The 27,158-nt window shown below is 41.2% G+C and overlaps 1 protein-coding gene across 1 annotated transcript; it reads left to right on the top strand.

Moving 5' to 3' along the window:
- Window positions 1-278: 278 nt before the first annotated feature.
- On the top strand, window positions 279-26,886 carry map3k4 (mitogen-activated protein kinase kinase kinase 4). Its single transcript, XM_061744812.1, has 27 exons — window positions 279-485; window positions 7,122-7,312; window positions 8,037-9,463; window positions 10,009-10,269; window positions 11,091-11,243; window positions 12,766-12,923; window positions 15,109-15,225; window positions 15,352-15,451; window positions 15,607-15,690; window positions 15,825-16,094; window positions 16,194-16,343; window positions 16,648-16,809; window positions 17,310-17,443; window positions 18,118-18,196; window positions 18,301-18,379; window positions 19,125-19,227; window positions 19,557-19,679; window positions 22,653-22,753; window positions 22,840-22,914; window positions 23,014-23,205; window positions 23,279-23,349; window positions 23,430-23,546; window positions 24,731-24,890; window positions 25,008-25,130; window positions 25,294-25,400; window positions 25,691-25,870; window positions 25,999-26,886. The coding sequence occupies exons 1-27, from the start codon at window positions 454-456 to the stop codon at window positions 26,017-26,019; spliced, it is 4,770 nt and encodes a 1,589-aa protein (XP_061600796.1). The 5' UTR covers window positions 279-453; the 3' UTR covers window positions 26,020-26,886.
- Window positions 26,887-27,158: the final 272 nt, after the last annotated feature.

Below are 27,158 nucleotides of genomic sequence, written 5' to 3' on the forward strand. Positions count from 1 at the left end.
TATTATTATTACTTATTAGAAAGCAAAAGGCATTCTACTGGAAATCAGATAAATTGTAATTAATACATTTTTCCAGTTATATTTTGTTACTGTAATGTGTTTAATAGTCATTAAACACCATGAGAAGAGCTTTCCTGAGTATGTGGGGTAGTTTTCTGACCCTCTCCCTGTGCTCTGCCTCCCCCCACCGACGCTGCTCGGCCACGGCAGGACACATGAGCCCTCCGAGCCGCCGTAGCAGTGAAAGGCTGTGGCACTCCTACTCAATGAGCCTGGAAAGATGGCGACGGCATACGCACAAGCGAGAGCCAACTGTGCCGGGGGATAGAAAGTGATTTAAAGAGACAATAATCCGGCTTCTTTGCAAAGATTTAGCAGTGCAAAGTTTCCCTGAACTCCTTTAGACATGCTATAGTCTATGCACAACTGGTAACAAGAAGCCGCTGTCTTGCTATGGAGCCTCCAGATCGCAACGAGCCCAGCAGGTATGCGAATTTGCTCAACAGACACTTCACCATCAGGACCTCGATTTGCCAAATAGGGAGCCGCAGCGTTGCTGGACGGGAGGTGTAGCGCACCCATTGGAAGTCGACTTCCTGTCAAATAGTGCTACTCCTGCAGTGAATGCATTTGCAACAGCGGAGTTGTAAACTTTTTGAGGCAGGATTTTTCCAGCTTAAGTCTGCGGAAGATAGTCACCCAGTTTGACGTTTAGTCTCCGCAGAGAGAAAAGGGAGCGGGAAAGACAGCGAAAAGGGCAAAATGCTCGCCAAACGATGAGGTAACAACGATTAATTATGAACCGCTGCAACAGTGCAACATGTCAGAGGACAGCTAGCCGCTGTTGCTTGTCAGGTTATTGTTAACGCAGTCGGACTGAGTTCAAGTCAGATCCGTTTTGCAAAGAACACTTGTAATGTGGAGTTGCTTTTATTGAGATCCCTGGAGTTGGTGCATTTCATCCTAAAGAGTGACCCACAAACTTGACTGGCATTAGCTAGCATTTTGCTCTGTTGTTGGTCCTGCAGCTGCACGCCTTAAAACTGCTTATTTAATGTGTACATTTTTTGCACTTTGTGCATTTTTCCTCTTTTATTGATGCATTCGAGGGCGTAAGCCCCGCTTAGTTGATGCAATGTTGCAAATATGTGCAGCAGTGAATGCTTCATGTGGCTGCATATTTCTGCATATTTCTGCATTGCTTTGATGACAAAGTCTAGAATAATGCATGCATCATTACAGCGTGCATGCAAAAACATTCCAAATATGTTGCCATAAGTATGCATCTCAGAATGGAAATGGTGCAGTGTTTGCCCCTGACCGCTGGCGACAGACCCTCAGGAATCTGCTGTTATGTCTTCCCCCTCCTCCTCCCTTCTCCTAACAAGTATTTGTTTGTCTGCAGACCGGGTAACTCTCAGTACATTTATCACGTTCGATCAGCTCTTGTCATTTGCGATAATCCTGGTTTTGAGCAAATGGTAGTAGGGATGGGCGGTATGGACTAAAACATTTATCACAATAATTTCTGGCATTTATCCCGATAACGATAAAAATGATGATGAAAAAAATACCAATTCAACTCCACCTTTGTAACTATAAATCTATCACCACATTCAGTCTTTGGAGCCCCCAAAACACTGCTCTAAAAGATACTAAATGCTACTAAACTACACCAATTAAATGTAATTAATAAAAAACAATTAAATTAGTTACACCTTTACTGCAAAACTGGAATGACTCCTCGCTCTCAGATCTTTCTTTCTTTCTTTCTTTCTTTCTTTCTTTCTTTCTTTCTTTCTTTCTTTCTTTCTTTCTTTCTTTCTTTCTTTCTTTCTTTCTGGCTTCTTTCTTTCTTTCTTTCTTTGTTTCTTTCTTTCTTTCTTTCTTTCTTTCTTTCTTCTTTATGGCTCCTTTCTTTCTTTCTTCTTTATGGCTTCTTTCTTTCTTTCTTTCTTTCTTTCTTTCTTTCTTTCTTTCAGGCTCATGTCTTTCTTTCTTTCTGGCTCATTTCCTTCCTTCCTTCCTTCCTTCCTTCCTTCCTTCCTTCCTTCCTTCCTTCCTTTTACGTTGTGCGTGGATTTAACACAGAACCATAAATCAGTTTTACACAAAAACGTCATCAACGGGAATTTATCGTTTTTATCGCGAGATGACAAATTCTTACCGTGGGGAATTTTTTTGACGGTTTATCGTGCACGGTAAAATATCGCCCATTCCTAAATGGTAGACTTATTTTTTTTTTTAGGTATTTCACTAATGATCCAGTATTAACGCTGTGGAATCGAGGTGGACGCAAATATTTCCCATGAGTTTGCAATACTTGTCCTGGTAATGGCACTGCTGTCTTATAGATTTGCATGAAGAATAGCAACTGCACATTGTGCATGTTATTGCTTGGGATGCCTTTTGAGAGTTGTTTATTACTTATTTCAAACCCACATGCACTCTGTGGACCGGTTTTGGTGGAGGGTGGGTTATATATAACTCGTGCTATAGAGAGAGCAAACTAATTCTGAGCAGTATCTTACTACTTAGCACAATCTTGCAAGTCTAAATTCGGCACTCCTGGAGAATTAGGTTTTTCTTGTCGAGACATATGCAGAATATCTGAACAATACATGTTTGTGTTTGCAGGGAAATTATATGAGCTGTGTCTATTCAGTGTTTTCTAATGCAGAACTCTGCGAAGGAAGTATAATTTAAGACTGATGCAAAAATTAGCCTTTAACAATTTATCTTGGTGAGCATCTCTTTGAGTGTATGAGGTTAGTTCAGACTGACATCTGTGTTGAGAAAGATGAGTTATTTGCTCTGGTGGCAGTTGAAGGCTATCTATCTTTGCAGTACAGAAGTCCTTTGTCAATAATGCCTCATTCTCAGAGTCGGTCTGAAGACATTGTGGCTCACAGGCATTCCAGAGATTTCAGGATGTGGTGCAGTGTGTGCAGTAGATTGCTGCCTGGAGCCTCGTAGGCACTCATTGGGCTCATTACGGCTTGCATTTGCCAGCAGCACAGGCTGTACAATACAGATGGACTGGCCTCTAGCATTTCCTAACAGCATCCCATCTCTGCCCACACCTGCTTTAAAGAAAGAAACTCATGTTCTCACATTCTGTCTCACTCATCTGCCATTTCCTTTGAAACAATGACATCTTTGTGACTGCTAAACCGTGGCAGCTGATATTACTAAGATTGTGAAGATGATAAAGAAGGAAAGGAAAGATGTTTGAGTACGGGAGAATTATATGTTCCAACTTTGACTTAGCATTGACTATATGCAATGCTGCAAACAAAAGTGAAAGTTGAAACTAATAGTGTTACTCGTCATGACTCCATATCATTTAATTTATGATGCAAATGCATATATATCTCTATATATATATTTGGTATATGATATGAATTCACACTCCGTCTACTGTTAAATCTGTGCAGCAACAACACAGTTTGCAAAAAGAATCCTCATTTATGTCACCAGACAGAGCTTGAGCTTTCACTGGCACAGCAAGTTCAATCCCTTTTCTTAAACTGTGTGTAAGGCCAGATATTAAACATAGAAAGGTTCTGTAATTAAAGGCAGCGTTACATTAACTGTGGTATATCTTGGAGAGACAAATTCCACTCTGCTGCACACACAGTACATGCTTTGCAAAGCTGCATGACGGAGAGGCTGGGAGGTCCAATCCTGGCAATGTCGCACTGTTCCAGAGAATGGGTGTGGTAAAGTACGTTGTGTTCATTGTTTCTGAAATCTGTCTGCCTGTGATCCAAAAACTGCCCTCAACTTTATCTCTGCCTGTTTGTCACGGTTTGACTGCAGGTCAGAGATTTGTGTTGTTGAATGCATTAGATACACATTCATAGAAAGGATATAATGCATGCACACATTATTTTTCAAGTTCCTTGGTAGTAAACTACGGGTGAAATTAGCAGCCAGGAGCCACTGGCTTTTTACAGTAGGGGGTGTAATCAAAGTATGCATTTAGCTTACAGAGCTTCAGTTATGCCACCATGACCTTATTAGAGTAAAAGTGTGCTCTGACAAAATGCTGGCCACCTTCTCCTCCTTTCCCTCTCTTTTTAAAAGAAATCCCCTTTAGTTTGGGCATTGTGAACAAGTGTGCTCACTAACCAGCTGTGTGGTATTCAGCTGTGGGCCTCACAGGCCACGTGTCACCACTACACAATAGAGTGCCCCTTGCTGGTACAATAGTGTGGATGGTTGGTGTCAAAGGTCAGGCCCCCCTGACTCTGGCAGCCCTCTGTATCATCGCTCCAGTCGCTATGCAGAAGGACTTTCGATTTTGTGGTGTTTATTATTCCTCCAGTGTTTCTGCCCGGGGGCTCGAGCATTCCACTGGCCTTTATTGGAACCCCAATAAGCCATCAGATGAGCCATTGATGGCAGCCAGACACCATCTGCAGTGATAATTCACTGGTGGCAGCCAGCAGAAGCAGCTTGAGGATCATAGTGCGGCTGTGGTCGACTGCAGAACACAGGCCAGTAACTTTCTCTGTGCTGTCTGTGAGTAGGATTTGGGAGAAGAAGAAGAAGAAGAAGAAAAAAAATCACAAGTATTTGCACAGCCTACCGCAACAGCACGGTGTATGCTTGAACTGTCCCATGGCAACCTAACAAACAACCGGCAGCAATTGCGTCATAGGTTCCGCTTTCATTCTTGACTGATTTAGTCATGCTGTTCTGCATGGACAAATGTTTTTTTAAACTTGGTCTCATTCCCTTTCATACGTATGTGCTATTTCTGTCCTCAGATGCTCCACCGACTTGCATGCCTTGATGTGTGTGTGTGTGTGTGTGTGTGTGTGTGTGTGTGTGTGTGTGTGTGTGTGTGTGTGTGTGTGTGTGTGTGTGTGTGTGTGTGTGTGTGTGTGTGTGTGTGTGTGTGTGTGTGTGTGTGTGTGTGTGTGTGTGTGTGTGTGTGTGTGTGTGTGTGTGTGTGTGTGTGTGTGTGTGTGTGTGTGTGTGTGTGTGTGTGTGTGTGTGTGTGTGTGTGTGTGTGTGTGTGTACAAATGTTCACAGTACCTAATCATTCTTGTGACAAACATGGCAGGGGGTTATGGGGTGACTTCCAAATGTTAAGTTGCATTATTGCAAGGCTCCACTCACATGTTTTGTCTTTTCTGAGATAATTCTCAATTTGTCATTGCTAAACCAACATTTGCTTTGAGTTGCTTAATGTCTCATTGTAACACTGAATATAGCTTAGTGGGCCTTCTGTACTTTCGTACTGAAAAGAACTCTGTCAGAATTTGCTCTTGCAGAACAAGTGCCTTTACAATTCTGCATAATAGTCATAATGGAACCATTCAAGAGTTGACTGTAATTTCTTGAAGGTTGTGGTTAAATTTATTGTACTGTTGTCATTACCCTTGCAGCGACTGACTAATGGATCCAAAGGTAAAATGTGTTGGAGGTTAGAAAAAAAAAAAAAACAACCCACACACACGCACAAGGGATTTCTATCCAGTTGCAGATGTGCACAAGGAAAGTTGTGAAGAGCGCAAACAGTGTTGTTTAAGCTGCTTGTACTTGCTTGGAGTCATCTTGGCATTTATGGAGTTTTCTGTGCTTGCACAGATTAACTCAAAAATAAACTAGGCTAGATTGTCTAAACATGATTTAATTATTAAAATAATCTATTAGTCGTCTAACTATGTGGAAACAGATGTGTTCATGAATTAAATAGTTATGATCACTGCGTAGATGAAGTTAAAAAAGAATGGTTGTTTCTGAACTGTGGTGAACTGTTTTTTTTTCAGCCTTTTTAAGTGCCATGGAAGTAGTAAAAGAAAATGCATAAAATGATTAACAATGCACGCTTGGAGTGAAGAAAACGCCCTGCATTCAGTTTTGATTTATTGAATTGATGATCTCTATAGTACCTTCAACACTACCTAGTAATGCTATTGAAATCTCAACTGTAGCTACCTGTACCTATCCTCATCTTTTTCTCCCTAAATTAACCATATGAAGGACATGGTGCTACTAAACCTGCAGGCCAAGAATGAGCAGCAGGTGTCTGACTGCCTCGCATACCCGCATTGTGTGGAGAATAACAGATTGTGACTCAGGGCAGATGGGCAGTACAACAGTCCCTGGGGCTCCTTGAAAAGCCCCAGCAACTAATTTTCAGTTACACCCCCCCCCTTTAACACGCGCTCTCCCAAGGGAAGGCGACACAGCTTCGTCCTCGCAGATGTAACAGGCACGCGTTGCAGAGAGTGCCTCTCAGTCAGATGATCAGTGCAAGGACAAATGGTGACAAGCATAGATATAACTAATTGTCATTCCTGTCCTTATCTCCTTCTTTCTTCTTCAGCAGGGTTAGACTTTCCAATCCCACAACCTAATCCTATTAAAAACCCCTCAGAAAGACATCAGGGAGGAAAGATCTGACATTGTAATCTGCAGAGGCATGCCACTCGCAGCCTTTGTTTTCTTTTTTCCCCCTTTTTCTCCTAGGAGGAAGTGCTTCAAGCAATTGTAGCTTTGCCTTTCTGTAGAAGTGCATGTAGCTGATCTGTTGATAATTTATGTCAATTTCCTGGTAGTATATAAGCAAGTGATCATGAGGTTCCCATCTTTATTGTTTTTCACTATAATATGAAAGTGAAATATTGTTTTGCACACACAGTTCCCGCACTCAGTTGTGTGACTAGGTGCCACTTGAACTCCTGACTTGTGCGGGTTTGTTGATGACTTAGCAGTCACATTTTAAGAGAGTGACTATCCCTGCCTTTCTGATCAAGCAATTATGTTTACCACAGGTTGTTATCTTGCATCTTGCCTGCTTTGGGCATGCACGGAGCGTTTGCTACCATACATTTAGGAGGCAGTCACACTAAGGGATAGACGACTCGTTGGCCGCGTTGTAGGCAGCAGCAGACATTCAGTCTAGTTGCAGTTTAGCAACCTGTTCGTCTTGCATTAGGACGCATTTACTGCACACACTGTTATTAGTGCAAACAACCCAGCTCTGTTTGACCTTGTACTCACAGTTCTTAGGTTTTAATCTCTCTCTCACCTAGCAGTGGAATCTGAATATAAAAACGGATCCTATGTCACTTATTTATTTTTAATCCCTTAATTTTGATAGGCAGGCCAAGCCAGCGGAAAATGCATCCCAACAGAACTATGAGGTGGCTGAATCCTGGGACTCTCCCAGCGAGGAAGAGGAACCTCTGTATTGCACATCACCTCCTAATAACCCCCGCCAGATGAAACGTATGTCAGGCAAACATCAAAGGACTAGCCAGTCGAGGAATGCTGGTCGGTCACCAAACAAAGGTGAGTTAATAAATGGATTAGACATAGTATTTTATGGTAACTATGCATTGTAGTAGGGCTGGGCGATATGGACCAAAAGTCATATCTCGATATTTTCTAGCTGAATGGCGATACTCGATATATATCTCGATATTTTTTCTGTGCCATAATTGGGGTTTCCCCCAAAGCATTATAGCATAGCATCTCTGTTAGCTTATTTTTTTTTTGAGGCAAACCCTTAAAAAAACAGTCAGTTTTAATACAAAGCCTCGTGCCAAATGTCACACAGGTTCCTTTATTAACAGAGGTCTGCACTATATCAAAATGTATAAAACAAATGAAATAAAAATAAACTGCCTGCATATATAGAATAAAAATGCTTCTTGAATAAAATAAAACAAATATCCCTTTCCTGCATAACAATTCAATTAAAATACACTGCAATTAATACAATGTAGACAGTAACAGGCAGACTTTTCCACTGAGGTTGACAGTTGTGCAAATAACAAAACATTTGTGCAAATCTCAAATAAAACATTCAAGTCAATTTGTCACCAAATAAGCTATATCAAAATTAAAAAAAAAAAAAAAATTCAAAAGATTTTCTTTTTTTTTTTTTTTTTAATCGATATAAACGATATTGTCTCGTACCATATCGCGTTTGAAAATATATCCATATATATTAAAATCTCGATATATCGCCCAGCCCTACATTGTAGTGACTTTGAGTCTGTTTTCCTCCCAGTGGACATCAGCCCATCTGTCCAGAGAGAGTGTCCCAAGCCAGCGGAGACCTTGGAGGAGCACAGAAACAAGCACGGCAAGAAACAGCGGGCCGCACAGCGTTCATCTGAAAGAGACCACAAAAAGACCTTTGAAGGTTCTTTCATGCTGGATCCACTCTCCAAGTCCAGCCATTTTGGTGCCCTCAACATGGATCCCAGGAAGCATTACTTGAGCTTGGGCTGCAGCAGTTGTAAACTTCCCGTGGCCATGCCCCACATGGCCCGGACCCACCGACAAACCTCCAGGACGGACTGTCCTGCCGACCGCCTCAAGTTTTTTGAAACTCTCCGGCTCCTGCTCAAGCTCACGTCTATGTCCTCCAAGAGGAAAGAGAAGGAGCAGAGAGGCTTGGAGAACATGGCCTTCATGGGTCACAACAACGAGGTCATTTGGTTGGAGCTGCAGGCATGGCATGCACGCCGTTCCACTGGTGACCAAGACGTGTTTCTTTTCACCGCCCGCCAAGCTATCCCTGACATCATCGCTGAGGTGCTGCACTTTAAGGTCAACTACGACAACCTTAGAGTAGCTCAGTGTTCAGGGTTTCAGACGATTAAGGGGGACTATCAGAGTGTCTCGGATCCTGTCTGTGGAGAGGAAATGGAGCTTGCTGTAGCAGAGACCAACCACTGTGGGGTAGATCCCTGGAGCTTTAGTGCCTGCCCCTCATCGGAGATGAATGCAGCACAGCCTTTAGGCTCTGGCGCCGACTGCAGGGAGCACCTTCAGTGCCAGCGGCTGGCCTTCGAGCAGGTCAAGAGGGTCATGGAACTCTTGGAGTCTGTGGAAGCGTTGTACCCCTCTTTGCAGGCCCTACAGAAAGACTATGAAAAGTATGCAGCTCCAGACTTCCAGGGCAGAGTGCAGGCGCTCTGTCTGTGGCTCAATATCACCCAGGACCTCAATCAGAAGCTGCGCGTTATGGCCACTGTGTTGGGCCTCCACGATGTGTCACGTATCGGGTGGCCCGTCTTTGAGATCCCCTCACCTCGCTGCTCCCGTGGAAACGAAGAGGAAGAGGATGAGGAAGAGGAGGAAAATGACTCGACAGCCACTTTTACAGCTGAGAGTGATGGAGAGGACAGAGATGCTGAGGAGGAGAGTGCGGATAGCCATGTAGCAGACGGGGAGTTGTCTCCCATCCAGACTCCTAAATTTTCTCGATTGTCATCGGAAGATGGGTTTCTTCCCGCTGCTCCTTCAGGAAATCCTGAAGTGATTGCAGGGGTGGAGGTATTGTGCCCCACAGCCATTTACAGACCATTTGTGGATAAAGCTCTGAAACAAATGGGACTGCGTAAACTGATCCTCAGACTGCATAAACTGATGGACCGCTCTCTTCAGAGGGCCAGGGCCGCACTGCTGCAACACACTCCTGCACTGGAGGTGAGCCTGCATTTATAGACAAATATAAAAAGAAATGTGCAAATGAATTCTTGTCTTGAGGGAACATTGTGTTAGACATTTTGATGAATTTTCTAACACATTGCCAAATGTGCTGGAGATCCTCTCCCTATTTCTGCTCCTCCGGATTTAACCTTTTTGTGGTTTGCAGTTCATAAAAGATCATATTTACATTCCCCTCTTTTGACTTAAATTTCAGAATCTGTTCTGTTTTATCTTTTTTGTCTGATATTTGGTTTCAAAGGGAGAAAATTGCAGAAATAATTGACAGACAATTATTGATATATAGATTCCACCTCATGTGACTATTAAGGTTGATATGAAAGGAATGAGACAGAAGCAGTGTGTCGTTTTCTGAGATTAAACATCTGCGATGGATTAAGCAACAACTATACTGCACTGAGTGACACTTACTAAGTGACTATTTTCTTAAATTTTATATTAAAAGCAAGTGTTGAATTAGTTAATAAAATGGGATATTTTGTGACAATAGACATGCAAGTTAACTGTACCTTTTCCACCTGCAGTTTGCAGACTTCCCAGACCCCATGTTGTACAGTGATTACCTGCCCGAGCTGTCGCGTCATCTGTCCTGTAGTAGTCCTAGTGATCCAGAACTAGGGGCGGACCAGGTGTCCTGGAAGGATTTGCTCAACATGGACCTCCCTTCCTTCCGGCCGGCGTTTCTTGTGCTGTGCAGAGTCATTCTCAACGTTATTCACGAATGCCTTAAACTACGCCTTGAACAGAGGCCTGCTGGAGACCCTTCGTTGCTCAGTATAAAACAGGCGAGTAGCTGAGGAAAGCCTTACTGTAAAGTGTTCATGCCTTGCTGGACATCTCTTCAGGTTTCCAATGGTGATGTTTTATTTTGTTGAGGACGTAGCTGGATGTTATGTGCTGCGGAAATTTGTAATTAGAAATTACAAATGTAGACATCATTGTTGATGATCTGGACGTTAAAAGTGCAGCTTAATCCAAAGTGGACATTTAACTGTTTTGTCTGGATTCAGGAAATCAAGTAAAATAAACTCTATTGGCCACCCTCACATGTATTACAAGTAGCCCAGACACATCGTTTAAATGTTGCAATCATAAACTCCGTTAAACAGGTCAGTTCAGAATCTTCTATGTAGATGAAAGTTACTTTTCTCTGACTCAACAGCCACTGGCTAATTTGTGTTTGAAAGGCAGGTCTAACCTATAGGTTGAATACCAAAGTATTTCCTTCCATTTAGTCAAAATCTATGGAGAAAGCTATAGTTTTACTGTTCAAAGTTACAAAGCTAAAAGTAGAGAAGCACCAATTGCAATTGTCTTGTTCTATGCAGATTTTCTTAAAGTTTCTTTTCTTAAAATCTGTTGGTTCAGATTTGAGCAGCTTTTGATTGTTCTAAATTCCGTCAAATTGTGCTTTCATTAATTTTATTCTACTTTCAAGCTTACATTTGCTTTGCATTTGAATAGCGACTATACTTCATTTTGTTTTTGCACTTTTTGGAATACATTTTTTTCCTTTTAATAGGATCATGGGATCAAAGAGTGTAATTCCCAAAGATCCCAGACTTAATGTACAAGTGGTCTTACATGTCTTATCTCTGCTCTGCAGTTGGTGCGCGAGTGTAAAGAGGTTCTAAAAGGAGGCCTTCTGATGAAACAGTATTATCAGTTCATGCTGCGTGGCGTAGCAACGGATGCTCAAGGCTTGCAAACGAATGCCAATATTGATGAGTTTGAAGAAGACCTCCATAAGATGCTGGTGGTAAGATTTGTAACTTTTCTCCTCCATTTAAAGTAGTGGTTCCCACACTTTTTCTGGTGGGCTCCCCTTTTGGTTAATAAGAAAATATTTGCGTTCCCATCCTCCAACTACACACATTGTTTTTTGTGAACAAATAAGAGTAAACTGCAATAAATTACAGGTAGCAATAAAATAAAGTACAACCTCTTTCAAATAAAACAACAAACTGCATTTGCGGTGTAATTATGTTCAGTGCAACAGGTTGCTTTTTTTTTTTTTTTTTTTTTTTTTACAATGTATAACAATATTCAATTGAAAGATGTGTTTAAACATGAACAACTCCCCGTTAGAAACCTGTCCATTATGTTCAGAGGCGATTCGAGAGTCTCTTCAGGCCCAAGACAAAAATTCACAGGGGGTCCCCCCAACTAATTAATCATCCAGTAAATAATCTGACACAGTCTGACAATTCTTTTTTAAAAATAGGGCACATTTGTATTGTTTCAAAATAAAATACAGTGCACACAGCGCACAATTATTTCCATCCATGCACCTCAGTAGCACATTTCTACGACGGAATATTAGGGCCAAACTAAGACAAAAAACATTGGAAATTACGAGAATAAAGTCATAATATAATGAGAATAAAGTCATAATGTTGCGAGAATATAATTTATGAGAACTCTAACAGGAAGAGCTTCTTCTCCCTGTGTTAAAATGAGGAATATTGAGCATCTTGTGAAGTTATATTTATATATTATACTATATATTGCGACTTTATTCTCGTAATTTTACGACTTTATTCTCGTAATTTTACGACTTTATTCTCGTAATTTTACGACTTTATTCTCGTAATATTTATGACTTTATTCTCGTAATTTTACGACTTTATTCTCATTACATTATGACTTTATTCTCGTAATTTCCTTTTTTTTTTTTTTGTTTGGCCCTAATACATTTCTACATTTCTAGCCAATGAATTCTATAACTTGGCATTCTTAGCTTGACAATTAAGTTTAACTGGACACGGATTTGATTTGATAGCTGTTTTGTTTTTTTAATTCTTTAATTTTTCCCTGCCAGATTGATAGCTTCTCTTCATTTTGATAGACCCAAGCGAGAGGTAGAGGCGAGGCCCCTTTTTAGGGAGTTCTCTGCCAGCCGACCACTGTCATTGCAAATTCTCCTCATTGTCACTGCTCTGTTGTGATTCAAAGTTGCTCGGCCCTCGGGGTCCCTCTTCTGGCTCGGGGCCCCAAGCATTTGCCTGGCAGGCCTGTTGGCAAGCAGCGCCTCTGATTATGTTAGCTGCGTCCAAGCATTAATTTTTTCATTCATTCATAACGCCCCACCCCTCGAGGGCGTGCGCCCTCCACTTTGGGAACCACTGACTTAAAGTATGAAAAATGAATATTGGCAGATTAACTCTCAATGTAAAAGGCATAATCACTGATGGGAAAGTATGTGTGCATTTCTTCACTATTGCACTTTGTTCCATGTAAAAGATTGTGTGGTTATCTAACATCTTATGCTTTTTCTGTAGGTTTATTTTGAGTATATGCGCAGTTGGATCAAAATGTTGCAGCAGCTGCCTCAGGCTTCTCACAGCTTAAAGAACCTTTTGGAGGAGGAATGGCAGTTCACGAAGGTGATTACTCCTTACATCCGTGGAGGCGAAGCCCAGTCTGGAGAACTGTTCTGGTGAGTGAACTTGCAGCCCATTAAGAATATGTCCAGGGTTTATGTTTCCTCATGTTGTTAGGTCCATTGCTGACCCCCATCTGGCCGATAACACTGGATCCAAATCAGACCGTATCAATATGGTACTACCAGGTGAAGTACACCCAGTTTTACAATGATACTCTTACATGGAAGATCATTTCAGAAGATAAGCAAGGTTATCTGGGAAAAGACTTTAACCTTAGTTATGAAGACAAAACGGCTAACAAATAAAGAAGAAGAAAAGTCATTTTCTCAGACTTGAGCCTGGTTTATGTTTTGAACAACAACTTTCTAATGGTCATTTTTTATTTCATTTTTTTTATTTATTTATTTGCACATAAAAAAATATACAACCGCCAAAAACAGTATGTAGAAAAAAAAGGAAAAAACAAAAAAGAAATACAATGTAACAGAAAAAATGTGATGGAGGAACCAAAGAAACCCATAAGGGCTTGTCGAGTGGTCCTCCTATAATGAAACAAACAATATTTACAGAGATATGTAAAACATAGGACAACTAAGAAGAATAAGCTACATTACTAGAAAAACAGGAATCCGATGAGGATGTGCAGAGAAGTTCTGGAAATTAGTTGTTAAGCTTTGCTAAACTGGTTTAGCAAAAAAGTTGTGATTTGTTTTTTGAAATTATTTGTGCTCGAGCATTCTCTAATATTGAGTGGTAAGGTGTTCCAATAAAGAGGAACCTCTGAACCTAACTGAAAATTGGGAAAAAGTAGTCCTGAAAAAGGTGGGATGGAGATTGTTTGCAGACCTAGTATTAAAGTGATGAATTTGGGAATTGAATTGAAATAAAGAATGAAAACAGGTTGGAAGTAGCTTGTGGATGGATTGATAGACAAAAAGACAAATCTGAAAAACATTTACAGCAGAAATAGGGAGAATACTTAGGCATTGGAACAATGGGGTGGATCTAGTACGTCTATTGGAAAATGTAATAATTTTGATAAAACGATTTGCAGGATTAAGATACAGTTGACGGTTGCTCATGAAGGTACTTGCCCAAATGACATTGCAATATGAAATATAAGGATAAATCATAAATCATAATACAGATTTTTCTTGGTAATAGATGCCGTATACGTCTGATTACTCCAATATTTTTTGCAATCTTGTTCGATCAAAGTCATCAAAGACAATTCAGTTAATTGAAACTTTGGTAGCTTAATCTTTTATACTATGAGGCTTTGTTTTATCCTTTTATACAAAGATGAAGATTTTTCAATGGTGCACTGAGTAAGAACATGGTGAATCTACACTGACTTGTGTGATGGAGTGGATCAGATTGAGCCTGTGTTGTTTTATGTACAGCTTAAATAAAATGCTGTGAATCAGTTTATTGGTTATTTAGTTTGACAAGCTGTTATCCGATGAACCACAATCTAGTTTCTTTGAATACTGTGAGTATATACTTATGACATAAGGGTGTACATATCGTCTGAATGGAATACATGCTAGTTGTATTTTGAAATTAGTTGATAAACATCTAAATGTCTGGGGGAAAAAAATCATGTGTAAAAGTCAAGCTTTTCACCATGGCTAAAGCATGGGAATCCTGTCAAAAGTGTCAGCACCGGCTGAACAGTCAACCTTGTATTTTAATCCAGCTGCAACTTTATGAGACCTGTAATGGTTTAATATCGTAATGACATTTAATTTCTGATTACATACACATTTACATGCCCACATGCCTTATATTATTGAAACTTGTTGTGCTGAGCTGAGTGTCCCGTGGCTAGTGAGCAAGAGTATTAGCAGAATAATTGTTTACAAATGTGAAGATTTGTATCCAGATGTACAAATGCGATGTCCTCATTACATGTTATTAAAACAGGTGGTTGAGTCCAGGTGCAATAAATGAATGGATGAATCAATCATCTGTATTTGCACTGTTCTTTTTATAACCGAGCGGTCCACTGACCAGTTAAGCAAACTAATTTCAGATGCTCCATGTTCTGGATATTAAACTGGAATAATTAATGAATATGGCTGAGTGTGTGTGATCAGTATCTATCATGGAATTACAGATATTATATTTAGCATTGGGATGTGAATTTTAGCTTCTGCAGCTGTATTGAGTGCAATTAATGAGCTAAAAGTTTATGTATCATTTAAATCAAACGGAGGACTATTCTTGTGTCTGCAGTAACATTGCTGGGATGCTGCTCGAATCCACAGGAGAGTTTCTTGATGCTGGTCTGCAGAAAAGTGGAAATGAATTCTGGGAAAGTGCAGATGACAGCACAGCCTCAGACGAGATCCGGTAGGTCAAATGACACATATGAGTTTCAAGAAATACCGTTTACTCTTTCGAGCCCAGTGTGTTTTTACCATGGAACCAATTGGTTTTTGTTCTTTCATTATTTTATTTATTCATTCTTAACTACAGGCGGTCTGTTATTGAAACTAGCCGGTCATTGAAAGAGCTGTTCCACGAAGCCAGGGAGCGAGCGTCCAAAGCTCTGGGCTTTGCCAAAATGCTTCGCAAGGTGAGAGACATCAGAGAAAACTGTTCCTTGGCCTACTTGAAACACAAAGCCACAGCTGTACTAGCTTGCAGTTTTTATATGACCCAATTTTACCTGTTCATCCAAGAACTGGGACAGTGTTCTGACAAATGCATCTTATGTTTCTCTCAATGCAGGACTTAGAAGTTGCTGCAGATTTCAGTATTACCAGCGGGGTGTCTTGTCTCCTGGAAACACTGAAAAAGAGAAATTATGTCAAGGTGAGCTCCATTTTTCTTTCTTTCTTTCCCCCCCCCCCCCTTTTTTGTGTGCTGCTTTTTAAATTTGCATGTCTGATGCATCTTTTGGCCCATTTGGTCATTTATGTAATAGTTTCCTCTCCTTTTATTTCTAGGTTCAGATTCCAGGCTTGGAGGAGCTCCAAGTTTTTGTGCCTTGTAGCTTGATGGCTCAGCGGCCTCTGATACTGCAGCTGTTGAATGCTGCCGCCGGCAAAGACTGCTCCAAAGAGCACGATGAAATCGTTGAGGATGATGCCTACCTGCTCATGAGCAAACACGGGGCGGGTGACTCTGCTACTGATTCTGACTGGGCTCAGTGGGACGGAGAGCTTCTCAAACTGGTCCCGCAGATGGAAACTGTTGACACTTTAAGGGCCATGAAGGTATACAAGATTAATTTAGATTAAATTAATTAATTTACTCTCCAAATGTGTGTTTTTTTCTTTTAACAAACCTCGTAAAAACTCGAATGTACTTTTCAGGTGGAGAACATGCTCTTGATAGTGATGCAGTCAGCTCACCTGGTAACCCAGCGAAAAGCTTTTCAGCAGTTCATGGAGGATGTTCTTACTCTTACCCGGGAGCAAACGTCGAGTCAGCCTCTCATTGCAAGCGCTCTAGAAGATCTCAAGGTACTTGCATAAACACGGGCTGTGTTGCTGCAAAAGCAGTTGCACATCAGCGTCCTACTTTCAAATCTAATTTCATTGCAGCTGGGATTGTTTACCCCGATTTTACAGCCTGTATTAACATTACATGAAAAATACTTTGAAATCATTTTGTTGCCTAAAGGGAAGTCACTAAAGTTTCATAACTGCTTAATTCAAAACCACAGCATCTGAAGGGTTCTCAGAGGATGTTATGTTTTTTGTTTTTTAAGCTTTCTACATAACTCAAGTTATCGTTTTTCTTTTTTTTCTTGTTCTCCGCCCACAGAACAAGGCCCTTCAGCTATGCATTAAGATCAGTACAGCCATTGACCAAGTGGAATACATGTTCACTACGGAGTTTGAGGCAGAAGTGGAGGAATCCGAGTCAGCCACCCTGCATCAGTACTACAGAGAGGCAATGATACAGGGCTACAATTTCGCCTTTGAGGTAAAAGCTTGCATGAGATTTAAAAAAAGTGTGACATTGTATGTATTTTAATGAAAATGAAATGCATGCCAACATAAATTTAAAAACATGTCATTCTCTTTTGGTTTTTAAGAAAATGGTTTGCAAAGCTATTTTTGAAGCTTATAAGTGCAATTGACTATCTGTAAATGTTTCTTTGCTTTTCTGTTGTTTCTTTGCTTTTCTATTCTCTTTTTGGTTTTCTGGAGGTCGGTAGCCACAAAAAGAAAGTTGGTAATATAGGATAGATTTTTATAAGCAGTTTGCTTCAGCCTATGCCTTTTCAGTCATTGTTCAACACATGATTATTGGTTTTGTATGAAATGTTAATGCTGTGCACCATGTTTTTTTGTTTTTTTTTGTGTTGTGTTGTGTTTTGTGTTGTCATGACTGAATAAACTTCATTCATTCATTCATTCAAAATATACTGTCGTAACCCTACATGTAAGCTTGTTTGCTGCTTTTTTGTGTGTTATTTACAGTACCACAAAGAAGTGGTGCGCCTCATGTCAGGGGAGTTCAGGCAGAGGATCGGGGAACGCTACATAGCCTTTGCTCGCAAGTGGATGACTTATGTCCTCACTAAATGTGAGAGCGGCAGGGGCACCAAGCCCAGGTGAGACCTTACTGTGTATCTGTTATTTGTCCTTTACCAGGATGTTAAAGGCACTTGACCCTTTACTGTTATATGGAAAGTGACACATTTTAATGTTTTATTTTTGCTAGTATATAAACATGAGCTTAAAGAGCAGACTGTAACTTCTGGAAAACAGTATGGAATTACTGCTTGGGTTGGATGTTTATTAGGTAGTTTTATTTTGTAGGAACAAAAACTGAATAAAAACTTTAGGTTGCAGGGGAGCTGGAGCCTATGCCGGCTTGCATCAGGTGAAAGGTTGAGATGCACACTGGGCAGGTAGCCAATCCACAAAGAAGACAGCTGAAAATTAAACTGGCTTCGTAAAACATACTTAAAAAAAAAAAAAGAAGAATATTCTAATAATTTTTTTCCGATCAAGTAAAATTAAACATTGTAGCCATTATCCCAAACATTTTCAATCACTGTACTCCTGTGATGTGCCTCCACTGCTTTATTATATCTTGAATACTTTGAGGCAAATATTTAACAAATGAAAAACAATTTTCTGTATTATTAAGGTGAAAATTTTGTCATATCAGAGTTGTTCCCAACTTTCACCTCCATGTCTTCCCTCCTGCATTCTGTATTACAGTCTTGTTTTCCCTGTTAAATGTCTGGACCGCACTGACTGCTGGCTTTCACTCCCACAGGTGGGCGACTCAGGGTTTTGACTTTCTTCAGGCTATTGAACCTGCGTTCATTTCTGCATTACCAGAGGACGACTTCTTGGTAAATCAGAATTTTAATTCTCTTTGTTTTCTACCACTATCACCACGAGCATGCTTGGACTGAGATATTTGTACTTGTCAACATTTATCCATTAATTTCTGTAGAACCTACAAGCCTTGATGAATGAATGTATTGGACATGTGATTGGAAAACCTCATAGTCCAGTTACAGGACTGTACATAGGTAAGATGCCTGGTTGAATATTATATACAGCATAAAGCATATTCTGTTACATTTCTGTGAAGAAAATGTCTATACCTGGGGGTTTTGCTAGTTTAGGCCCTATGAATATGACGTAGCTTTATATGAGGGGGAGGAAACAAAATAAAAGCTCATTTGAACCATGACTTCAGAAAATGAAAGGAAGGAATACCTCATGTTAAAATTTGATAGATAAAAACTTTTACAATTGTTTTCTTTTCAGAACACTTTTATTCATTTTGCCATTCACTTCGGAATGAATAAATAATATAGAGTAAATGAATAATAACTAAGTGGTGACGAGGGAAGCCACGACTCAGCTGTGGGATTTCTGACAAATGCAATATCGGCTCCTGTGTACCTGGACGGAGGGCTCGTATCTATTAGCTCAAGGGTGTTTGTCGCAGTGCGTTGTGGTCGAGATTCAGCTTTAAATGAAAGCTATCCTAACTTTGCAAAGTTACATGCTGGGGATGTGCTTTAGTGGAGTTACATTACATTACATGGAGCAAGTTATTGAAAAATAAAGGGTTTTCAAGGTCTACGGTGACATCTTTGTGTCTGAATGCTCTGTTTGCACAAACGTAATGGTTCAACATCCAGGGTCATCATATCTCAAGATTGTGCCTGTAAAAACACAAATTCCTTGACTAAAATGAACATTATTCGCTAATAGCCTTGAGTTCAAGGTTTCTGTTTGTTCTTGATGTGATGTTTTTCTTTCCAGCTCCCAGGAATAGTCCTCGTCCCGTGAAGGTTCCTGCCCCCGTCCGCTGTCATAGCGACCCACCAAACCCCAATTTGTTTATCCCTAATCCTGAAGGTTTCAGGTAGGGGAAAGCAGTTCAGATGTGTGCTATCATCCCGTGTCCTCCGTGTTTGAAGCTTAGTACTCTTTTCTGCATGGCTTTGCTTTTTTACCTACTAATAGTTTTGCTCATTAATGAAATGTATGAGAGTCTTTGTTGGTATGTTGTGAGTACATCAGCGTTTTTTTTTTTTTTCCCCCCTTTTATTTTATTCTTTTAATGTTCATAGTGTTTTGGAAAAATGTGTGCATCTATTCCTCAGCCAGTCCCACTACATATCTACATACATCCCACGCCAACCACCTGACCTCCCAAGGCAGCGCTCCTCAGTTTGTTTTTTCACCACACAGCTCTCGAAGTCTCCCCTGCGATCTCCGGAACCAGCTGTTCCCCAACGGCCCCCGGCCCGGCCCTCAGGGCCCGGGGGAACACAGCCACACCAAAGCACCCGGCAGCATCCCCAATGACGTCAGGTAGCCCTGCCCTAAGTAGAAACTCTCAGACACGGATCCAGAGACTAAAAGCAAAGGCATCACTTTTTTTTTTTTTCTCCCCCCAACATTTTCAAAATGGATGAGGAAATGCCTCATGTTAAGATTTCAGATCTACTGCAGAACCCAGTGAACTGTAGTCTTCTTTTTTTTTTATAGTCCGTATCGCATTAGGTATTGGGGGGGATTTTAATTTTACTTTCTCAAATTATATTAGGAGCCATTTTCATTCTACCTGATATAATCTAAGAAAAATCGGTCTATTTTTTTTTTTTATCACTGATGTTTCATCTATAGCTTGGCTATTTGCATAAGATTACACTTAGCTTGCTACAAGATGCTCCTAAAACATAATTTGCATGAAAGTGATGTGAGCCATAAAAGAATTATTGAACCTCAAAATGCACTGTAAAGCATTAATTTGAGCTCTAAGATAATATTTTTTTTTTTTTTTTTTTTTTTTTTTAACTAAGCCTTCAAAATATTAAAAAAACAACTCCCTTTTTTTCATTTTTTGACTGGTCAAAGGAAGAGACTGGTTGTTGCATGGTGTGAAAATGTGCACTATCTCGCTGTAAGAATGAGATGCTGATCTGCTTTTCGGTGCCATTTGCGTCATTCTTGCTCTGATGCTGGTGACTCTGCCGTTTCTGACGTCTTACTGTTTGAAAATAGAAGATGTGCTGCAGAACTCTAACTTTGTGTGAATGATGCATGCTGAGCTGTTAATGGATTTCTAAAGCTGGACTCTAAATGGGCTAAATCTCTGCTCCTCGGGAGATGTCAGATGATTTTATATAACTTTAGATTTATCTTTATGTACTGTATTTCCTCAAATAAAAGCCAAGATTTAATTAAAAGCTGGGCCTATTATAGGAGCTGGGGGGGGCATTGAAACACCCATGCGTGTAGAAATAATTGTATAAGGCATTGTATGAAAAGTCATACTAATGACAAAGAGATTTGCAGAAGATGACCGGCCTCTTATAAGGTCCCACCCCCAATCAAATTGTATCCTAAGCAATTGAAATAAGTAAAGGCCTTCGCCTTAATTTGAGGAAATACATAACCCTACTCATCTTTTTTCTTTACACCAATGTGTGTTAACATGTGTAGTATTTATGTTTTGGTTATAAAGGTCTATACTCAGTATCCCATGAAAGTTAAAACTACCTCCATGTCCCTTCAGCCTTGGTTTCAACTATTCAGGGAATCAAATATTACACTTTAAGAGTATTTTTCACAAACACCATTTTGTATATTTCTCAACACTGAAAGATAAACACTCATCGGCCACTTTATTAGGTACAACTTGATAGTACTGGGTTGGACCCCCTTTTGCCTTCAGAACTGCCTTTGTGGCATAGATTTAAAAAGGTACTGGAAACATTTCTCAGAGAGTTTGGTCCATATTGACATGATGGCATCACGCAGTTGATCCAGGTTTGTCGGCTGCACATCCATGATGCGAATCTCCTGTTCCGTCACATCCTAAAGATTCTCTGTTGGACTGAGATCTAGTGAATGTGGAGGGTATTTGAGTACAGTGAACTCAAAAAACCAGTCTGAGATGATTAGCGCTTTATGACATGGCGCGTTACCCTGCTGGAAGTAGCGTCAGAAGATGGTACATTGTGGTCATAAAGGGGATGGACTTGGTCAGCAACAACACTCAGGTAGGCTGTGGCGTTGACACGATGCTCAGTTGGTATTAATGGGCCCAAAGTACCTCAGGAAAATACCCCCCCCACCGTTACACCACCACAACCGCCTGAACCGTTGGTACAAGACAAGATGGATCCATGCTGTCATGTTGTTGACACCAAATTCTGAGCCGACCCTCCGAATGTCGCAGCAGAAATCGAGACTCATCAGACCAGGCAATGTTTTTCCAATCTACTGTTGTCCAATCTTGGTGAGCCTGTGTGAATTGTAGCCTCAGTTTCTTGTTCTTAGCTGACAGGAGTGACCGGTGTGGTCTTCTGCTGCTGTAGCCCATCCACCTCAAGGTTCGACGTGTTGTTTGTTCAGAGATGCTCTTCTGCACACCTCCGTTGTACGAGTTTGAGTTACTGTTGCCTTTCTATCAGCTCAAACCAGTCTGGCCATTTTCTTCTGACCTCTGGCATCAACAAGGCATTTGCACCCATAGAACCCATAGATTATGTGCTAGAAAATCCCAGTAGATCAGCAGTTTCTGAAATTCTCAAGACCAGCCCGTCTGGCACCAACAACCATGCCACGTTCAATGTCCCTTAAATCACCTTTCTTCCCCAGTCTGATGCTGGTTTGAACTGAAGCAGATCCTCTTGACTGCGTCTACATGCCTAAATGCATAGAGTTGCTGCCATGTGATTGGCTGATTAGAAATTTGCGTTTAAGCAGTTGGACCGCTGTACCTAATAAAGTGGCCGGTGAGTGTAATTTGTCTGCTTTGTGAACTTCAGATATGTGGATTTATGCAACTCCACCATCTCTGGACTGCTTTTTCAATAAGCCCTTCCCAGATCTTTACGTAAACAAAATCCAGCCTCTGAAAGCTACAGGGAACTCTTTTGAGATCAGGATTAGGTTTTTCCTGAAATAAACATGGGCAGGTATGAAATTTAAGGTGACATGCTTTTACAAGTTATACTAATTCAGTTAGCTGTTTTTTACTGGTAAGTTAGACGTACCTGGAAGATGGTGTAGAAATCTTTTTTCCAATAAATTAGCAAATAAAAGATAAAATAAATAATGATGTTGTGTGTAGGTGGATGATAAATCAAAATTAATTAATAATAAAAAAAAAAGTTGGTATGAATGTTTTCAGCACATTGAAATCAGATAACCTGAAGGCATTTGAATGTGTTCAGAGTTAAAAATGATAATTTCGTTTTTGGATGGTGGGTTCATGATGCTGTAAAAATATGATCTTTAATATGGCCTTAAAGATGTGAAATGATGTTTTTGCAGGGGATCTAGTTTCCATGAGAACGATCGGCTGTCATCAGTCGCAGCAGAGTTGCAGTTTAAATCCCTGAGCCGTCACTCCAGCCCCACTGAGGACCGAGAAGGTGGGTGCATTCCCTCATCTGCGCCACACATAAACTCTGCATTCCCCATCTTTCCTCTGTGATGTGTGTGTTTATTTGTATTTCAGAACCTTCATATCCAAAGGGAGACCCTAACAGTTCTGCACGCCGAAGCTGGGAGCTCCGCACCTTCATCAGCAAAGGTGAGCCGAGAGCTTGCCCAGTGATGAAGTGAACGTTGTGTTTAACGCGATACAACGAGAGAGCTTGATTGACTCGAGTTTCCTTCCTCCCTTTTTCAGACATGGCAGCACGGCAGAGCCCCATGGAGGCCGTCCGGCGCTCTATACGCAAGTTTGAGGATAAGAGGTATGCCGTGATGAAGCAGCGTAACATCATCGGTCAAGTTTGTCACACACCCAAGTCCTATGACAACGTCATGCACGTTGGGCTGAGAAAGGTGACGTTCAAGTGGCAGAGGGGCAACAAGATAGGTACGTGGTTCAGACTTTTGCTATGATGAGCTTTATTTGACAACGTGCAGACCGTCATGTTTGTGATATTCAGGTGAAGGCCAGTATGGAAAAGTGTACACCTGCATCAACGTTGACACCGGCGAACTTATGGCTATGAAGGAGGTTGGTAGCACGGTTTAGCTCAATTTAGTAGCTTAAAAAAAGAAAAAAGCCCCTTACTCCTTTTTGTGCTCTTCACATAGATCCGATTCCAGCCCAATGATCACAAAACCATCAAGGAGACGGCAGATGAACTGAAAATATTTGAAGGCATCAAACACCCCAACCTGGTGCGATACTTTGGAGTAGAACTTCATCGGGTAAGAAGCTCAAATGTGCTATTTTTAGGCATATCCAATCAGATCTTCCCGATGAGCAATTTACATTAATTATCGCAGGTGATCCGATCACCAAGTCATATTTAGCCTGGTAGTCTGAACACTGCTGTATAATATTTGTCTGCATAGCAGCGATGCACGTAGGCTATGCCTGATGCCTACACTGTCTCTGGCGATTTATACTTCTGCGTTATTGTTTGTGTCGCTCTGTAATCACACCACCCAACACTAGGTTTCGGTGCAGGTTATTTTTCCTGCAGCATAGCTGGCAGCGCAGTTCCCTTTTCCCGTTTACTCACTGTACGTAGTTCAGACAGCAACAAAGTATATTTTACGTGAGTTGGAGCTGATACATGTTGAAGTTTTTAGACATCATAGCATAGCTTGTTCTACCCGAAAAAAAAACAAAAAAAAAACGCTGAAGAAGAAATAGGGGCAGGACATTTGTGGCGCTTTTCCACTAGTACCTACTCAGCCCGGCTCTGCTCGTCACGCCTCCACCCATTTTGTCCTCGTGTGTTTTTCCACAGCCAGGTGAGAAGTGGGGGGGTTGGGGTGAAGCTGCTATGACGTACTCGATTGCGCAACACCTTTGTTTGTGTCGGCGCTGATCAGAAATCAGCTGGAGCCGCGAGCGGCTGAGAGTAAAACAGCCCGTCTACATCCCTTTTTTAATTCTCTCGTCAGCCACCAGGTTTATGAACATCTGCACCTCAGAGTTGGATAACCAAACAGACGTTTGCGCTGTATAATAAAATCTCTGCGAGCCGCCAGTCGCTCTCGCGTAGACTCCCGCTTCCTGATTCAAACGTCTGACGGCCCCGCGACCAATCAGTGGCCTGTAGGGTGATGACGTCAGATATAGTGCCGGCTCAGCCCGGTTAGAACCTCGGCAGAAAAGGTACAGAAAAAGTATCTGCTTGGCACGGCTCCACCCGCCTCGGCCCGTAGTGGAAAAGCGCAAGACGGGGCCGTGGCGGGTAGAAGCGAGCTGAGTAGTGGAAAAGGGCCATTGGAGGAGAAAGGAGTACTGCAGGCCATGCCGTACCCCGCACCTACGCTGAAGCTTTGACACGGAACTATAAATCCCATTTAAGTTTAAGGTCAGATAACACGTGGTGTAAGTGAAAGCAGTTTGATGCAAATGTCCGGGTTGTGATCTTTAGGAGGAGATGTACATCTTCATGGAGTACTGCGACGAGGGCACCCTGGAGGAAGTGTCCAGACTCGGCCTGCAGGAGCACGTCATCAGGCTCTACAGCAAACAGATCACTACAGCCATCAATGTCCTCCATGAACACGGCATTGTCCACCGTGACATCAAAGGTCAGTGTACTCATTAGTGCCTTGAAAAATCTGAAACCAAAAAAAAACAAAAAAACTTGCTGACAGTCATTCAGAAATCCATCAGCAAATCCCTGTTTGTTTGTTTGTTTGTTACAGGAGCCAACATTTTCCTGACATCATCTGGCCTTATTAAGCTGGGTGACTTTGGCTGCTCGGTCAAGTTGAGGAACAACACTCAGACCATGCCAGGGGAGGTGAACAGCACTCTCGGAACAGCGGGTAAGACATTTAATTTACTGTCAGGACTGCATTGCCAACATGGCCATGTTTTCCCTCTCATCAGTGCAATTCCTGCCAGATTCTGTGACGCACACAAAAGTCAGGAGGATTTCAGAAATGCACTATAATGAAACACTTGGTTATTTTTTTCAAACAATTTCAGCATACATGGCACCAGAGGTCATCACCAGAGCAAAGGGGGAAGGTCATGGGCGGGCAGCAGATATCTGGAGTTTGGGCTGCGTCCTTATTGAAATGGTGACTGGAAAGGTAAGAGGATAATTCTCATCAAAATACACAAGCCTGAAACACCAACAGCCCGATGCATAAACGGTTCTTGCTGAGCATAATGTTCATGCATTTTTAATGGGTTTTATAGATGGTCAACATACCATCCTTTACTTTTGGTGCAAACAGTATTTTTATGCAAGTTTGGGAGTCTCTGCATCTGTTAAAAATGGGAGTGGAAATGAGGCTCTTTACAATTTTTTTTTTTTTGTCTCTAAAACTAAAAAGCACAGAGAAATGACTCTCTTTGTAATCTCAATCACAATGTGCAGAGGCCTTGGCACGAGTACGAGCATAACTTCCAGATCATGTACAAAGTGGGCATGGGCCACAAACCTCCGATCCCCGAGAAGCTGAGCACGGAGGGGAAGGACTTCCTCTGTCACTGCCTGGAGAGCGAACCCAAACGCCGCTGGACCGCTAGCATGCTGCTGGACCACCCCTTTGTAAAGGTCAGACATACCGCACACACACCAAACCACATTTGGACAATTCTTTGACCCGACAATGAAAAAATTCCTTCTCTTGAGTCACATGTGGGCAAGTCATCACAAGAGCTGCTTCCTCTCGTCTCTTTCAGGTTTGCACAGATGAAGAGTGATCGATGCCTCCTCGTTGGCTTTATGTTTACAAACTAAAGCACTACTGCTCATGCTGTTGGCAAAAGAAAAACTGAACTGTGGACACTGAGAAGGAGCTATGGCTGAAAGCACATGGAGTTAAACTGAGGAACTAATACAATATAATTTCAGAGGACAATTGGATCTACGGAGTATAGGATTGTTCTTTATGCATCCAGTGACCTGGGGGAGGAGGGTCGGGGCTGGGACTGTGTACATACTGTAAGAATAGGATTGGCTTTAATTCATGTATAAATAATATTGTAAAGTTAAAGTAACTATTGCCACATGTTTTTTGTTCCCCCTGAAAAGGCATTGAGGGACTTTTTATTTTATTTTTAAATAAATGGGGAGGGGATGGGAGGATATCTATAGCACTTTTAAACTGTTTACCCAAGGGGACAGTTGAGAAGGGCTGAATTTTACTTCGGTTGCCCTTTTTGAAGCTGAGAATGGTGTGGTAAGCCTCAGTGAAAGGAAGGAGGCGCTGGTTTACCTTTTTATGAAATGAATACCATCCAAATATCCACACATATTTATCACTCGTCATCCAGCGAATGCCAGTACAAGGAAGGATTCTTTTTTTTTTTTTTAAATGTATATTCTCTGCCTTCGCTAATGACAAAATATCAAGTTGGAGCAATGTTCAAGTCTACTGGTCACCGCCGAGGAGCTGCCCATGTGACTGGAGCGAAGCCCACGACGAGGACAAACTGGGCCCGCTCTCCTCCCTGCTGCTGAACACAACCGAACACACACTGACACACACCACAACTTCTGGTCCTGTGCTGCTCTTTCAGTTTGCTATGTACAAACAATATTAATAAACAAATCGTCTTTTTTTTTTTTCTAAGAACTTGTTTTTTGTCTTTTAACCTTGCAATACGATTATCAGTGTTTTAATATGCATTATCTGAATGATCCTATCTTTTATATTTTTCCACCAGAGCCGAGTTAGAACATCACAAAGAAAGGGCAGTTTATGCAATCTGCTTTTTCCATGTTTTTTTCTTTTTCTTTCCATCTTTGGGGAGTGTGGGAAACATAAATTCTGCATTTTATAAACTGTCTAAGTCAGGAGTGCTTTTCAGACTTGGTCACTTTCAGATTCAATCATTCA

The sequence above is a fragment of the Cololabis saira genome, chromosome 17 (assembly GCF_033807715.1).
Source record: "Cololabis saira isolate AMF1-May2022 chromosome 17, fColSai1.1, whole genome shotgun sequence".
Lineage (NCBI taxonomy): Eukaryota > Metazoa > Chordata > Actinopteri > Beloniformes > Belonidae > Cololabis > Cololabis saira.

Coding starts and splice junctions, on each gene's coding strand:
- map3k4 (XM_061744812.1), top strand. CDS start 454: ATGGAGCCTCCAGATCGCAACGAGCCCAGCAG. Junction 22,915..23,013: donor CCGCACCTTCATCAGCAAAG/GTGAGCCGAGAG, acceptor TCCCTTTTTCAG/ACATGGCAGCACGGCAGAGC. Junction 23,206..23,278: donor GCAGAGGGGCAACAAGATAG/GTACGTGGTTCA, acceptor TGTGATATTCAG/GTGAAGGCCAGTATGGAAAA.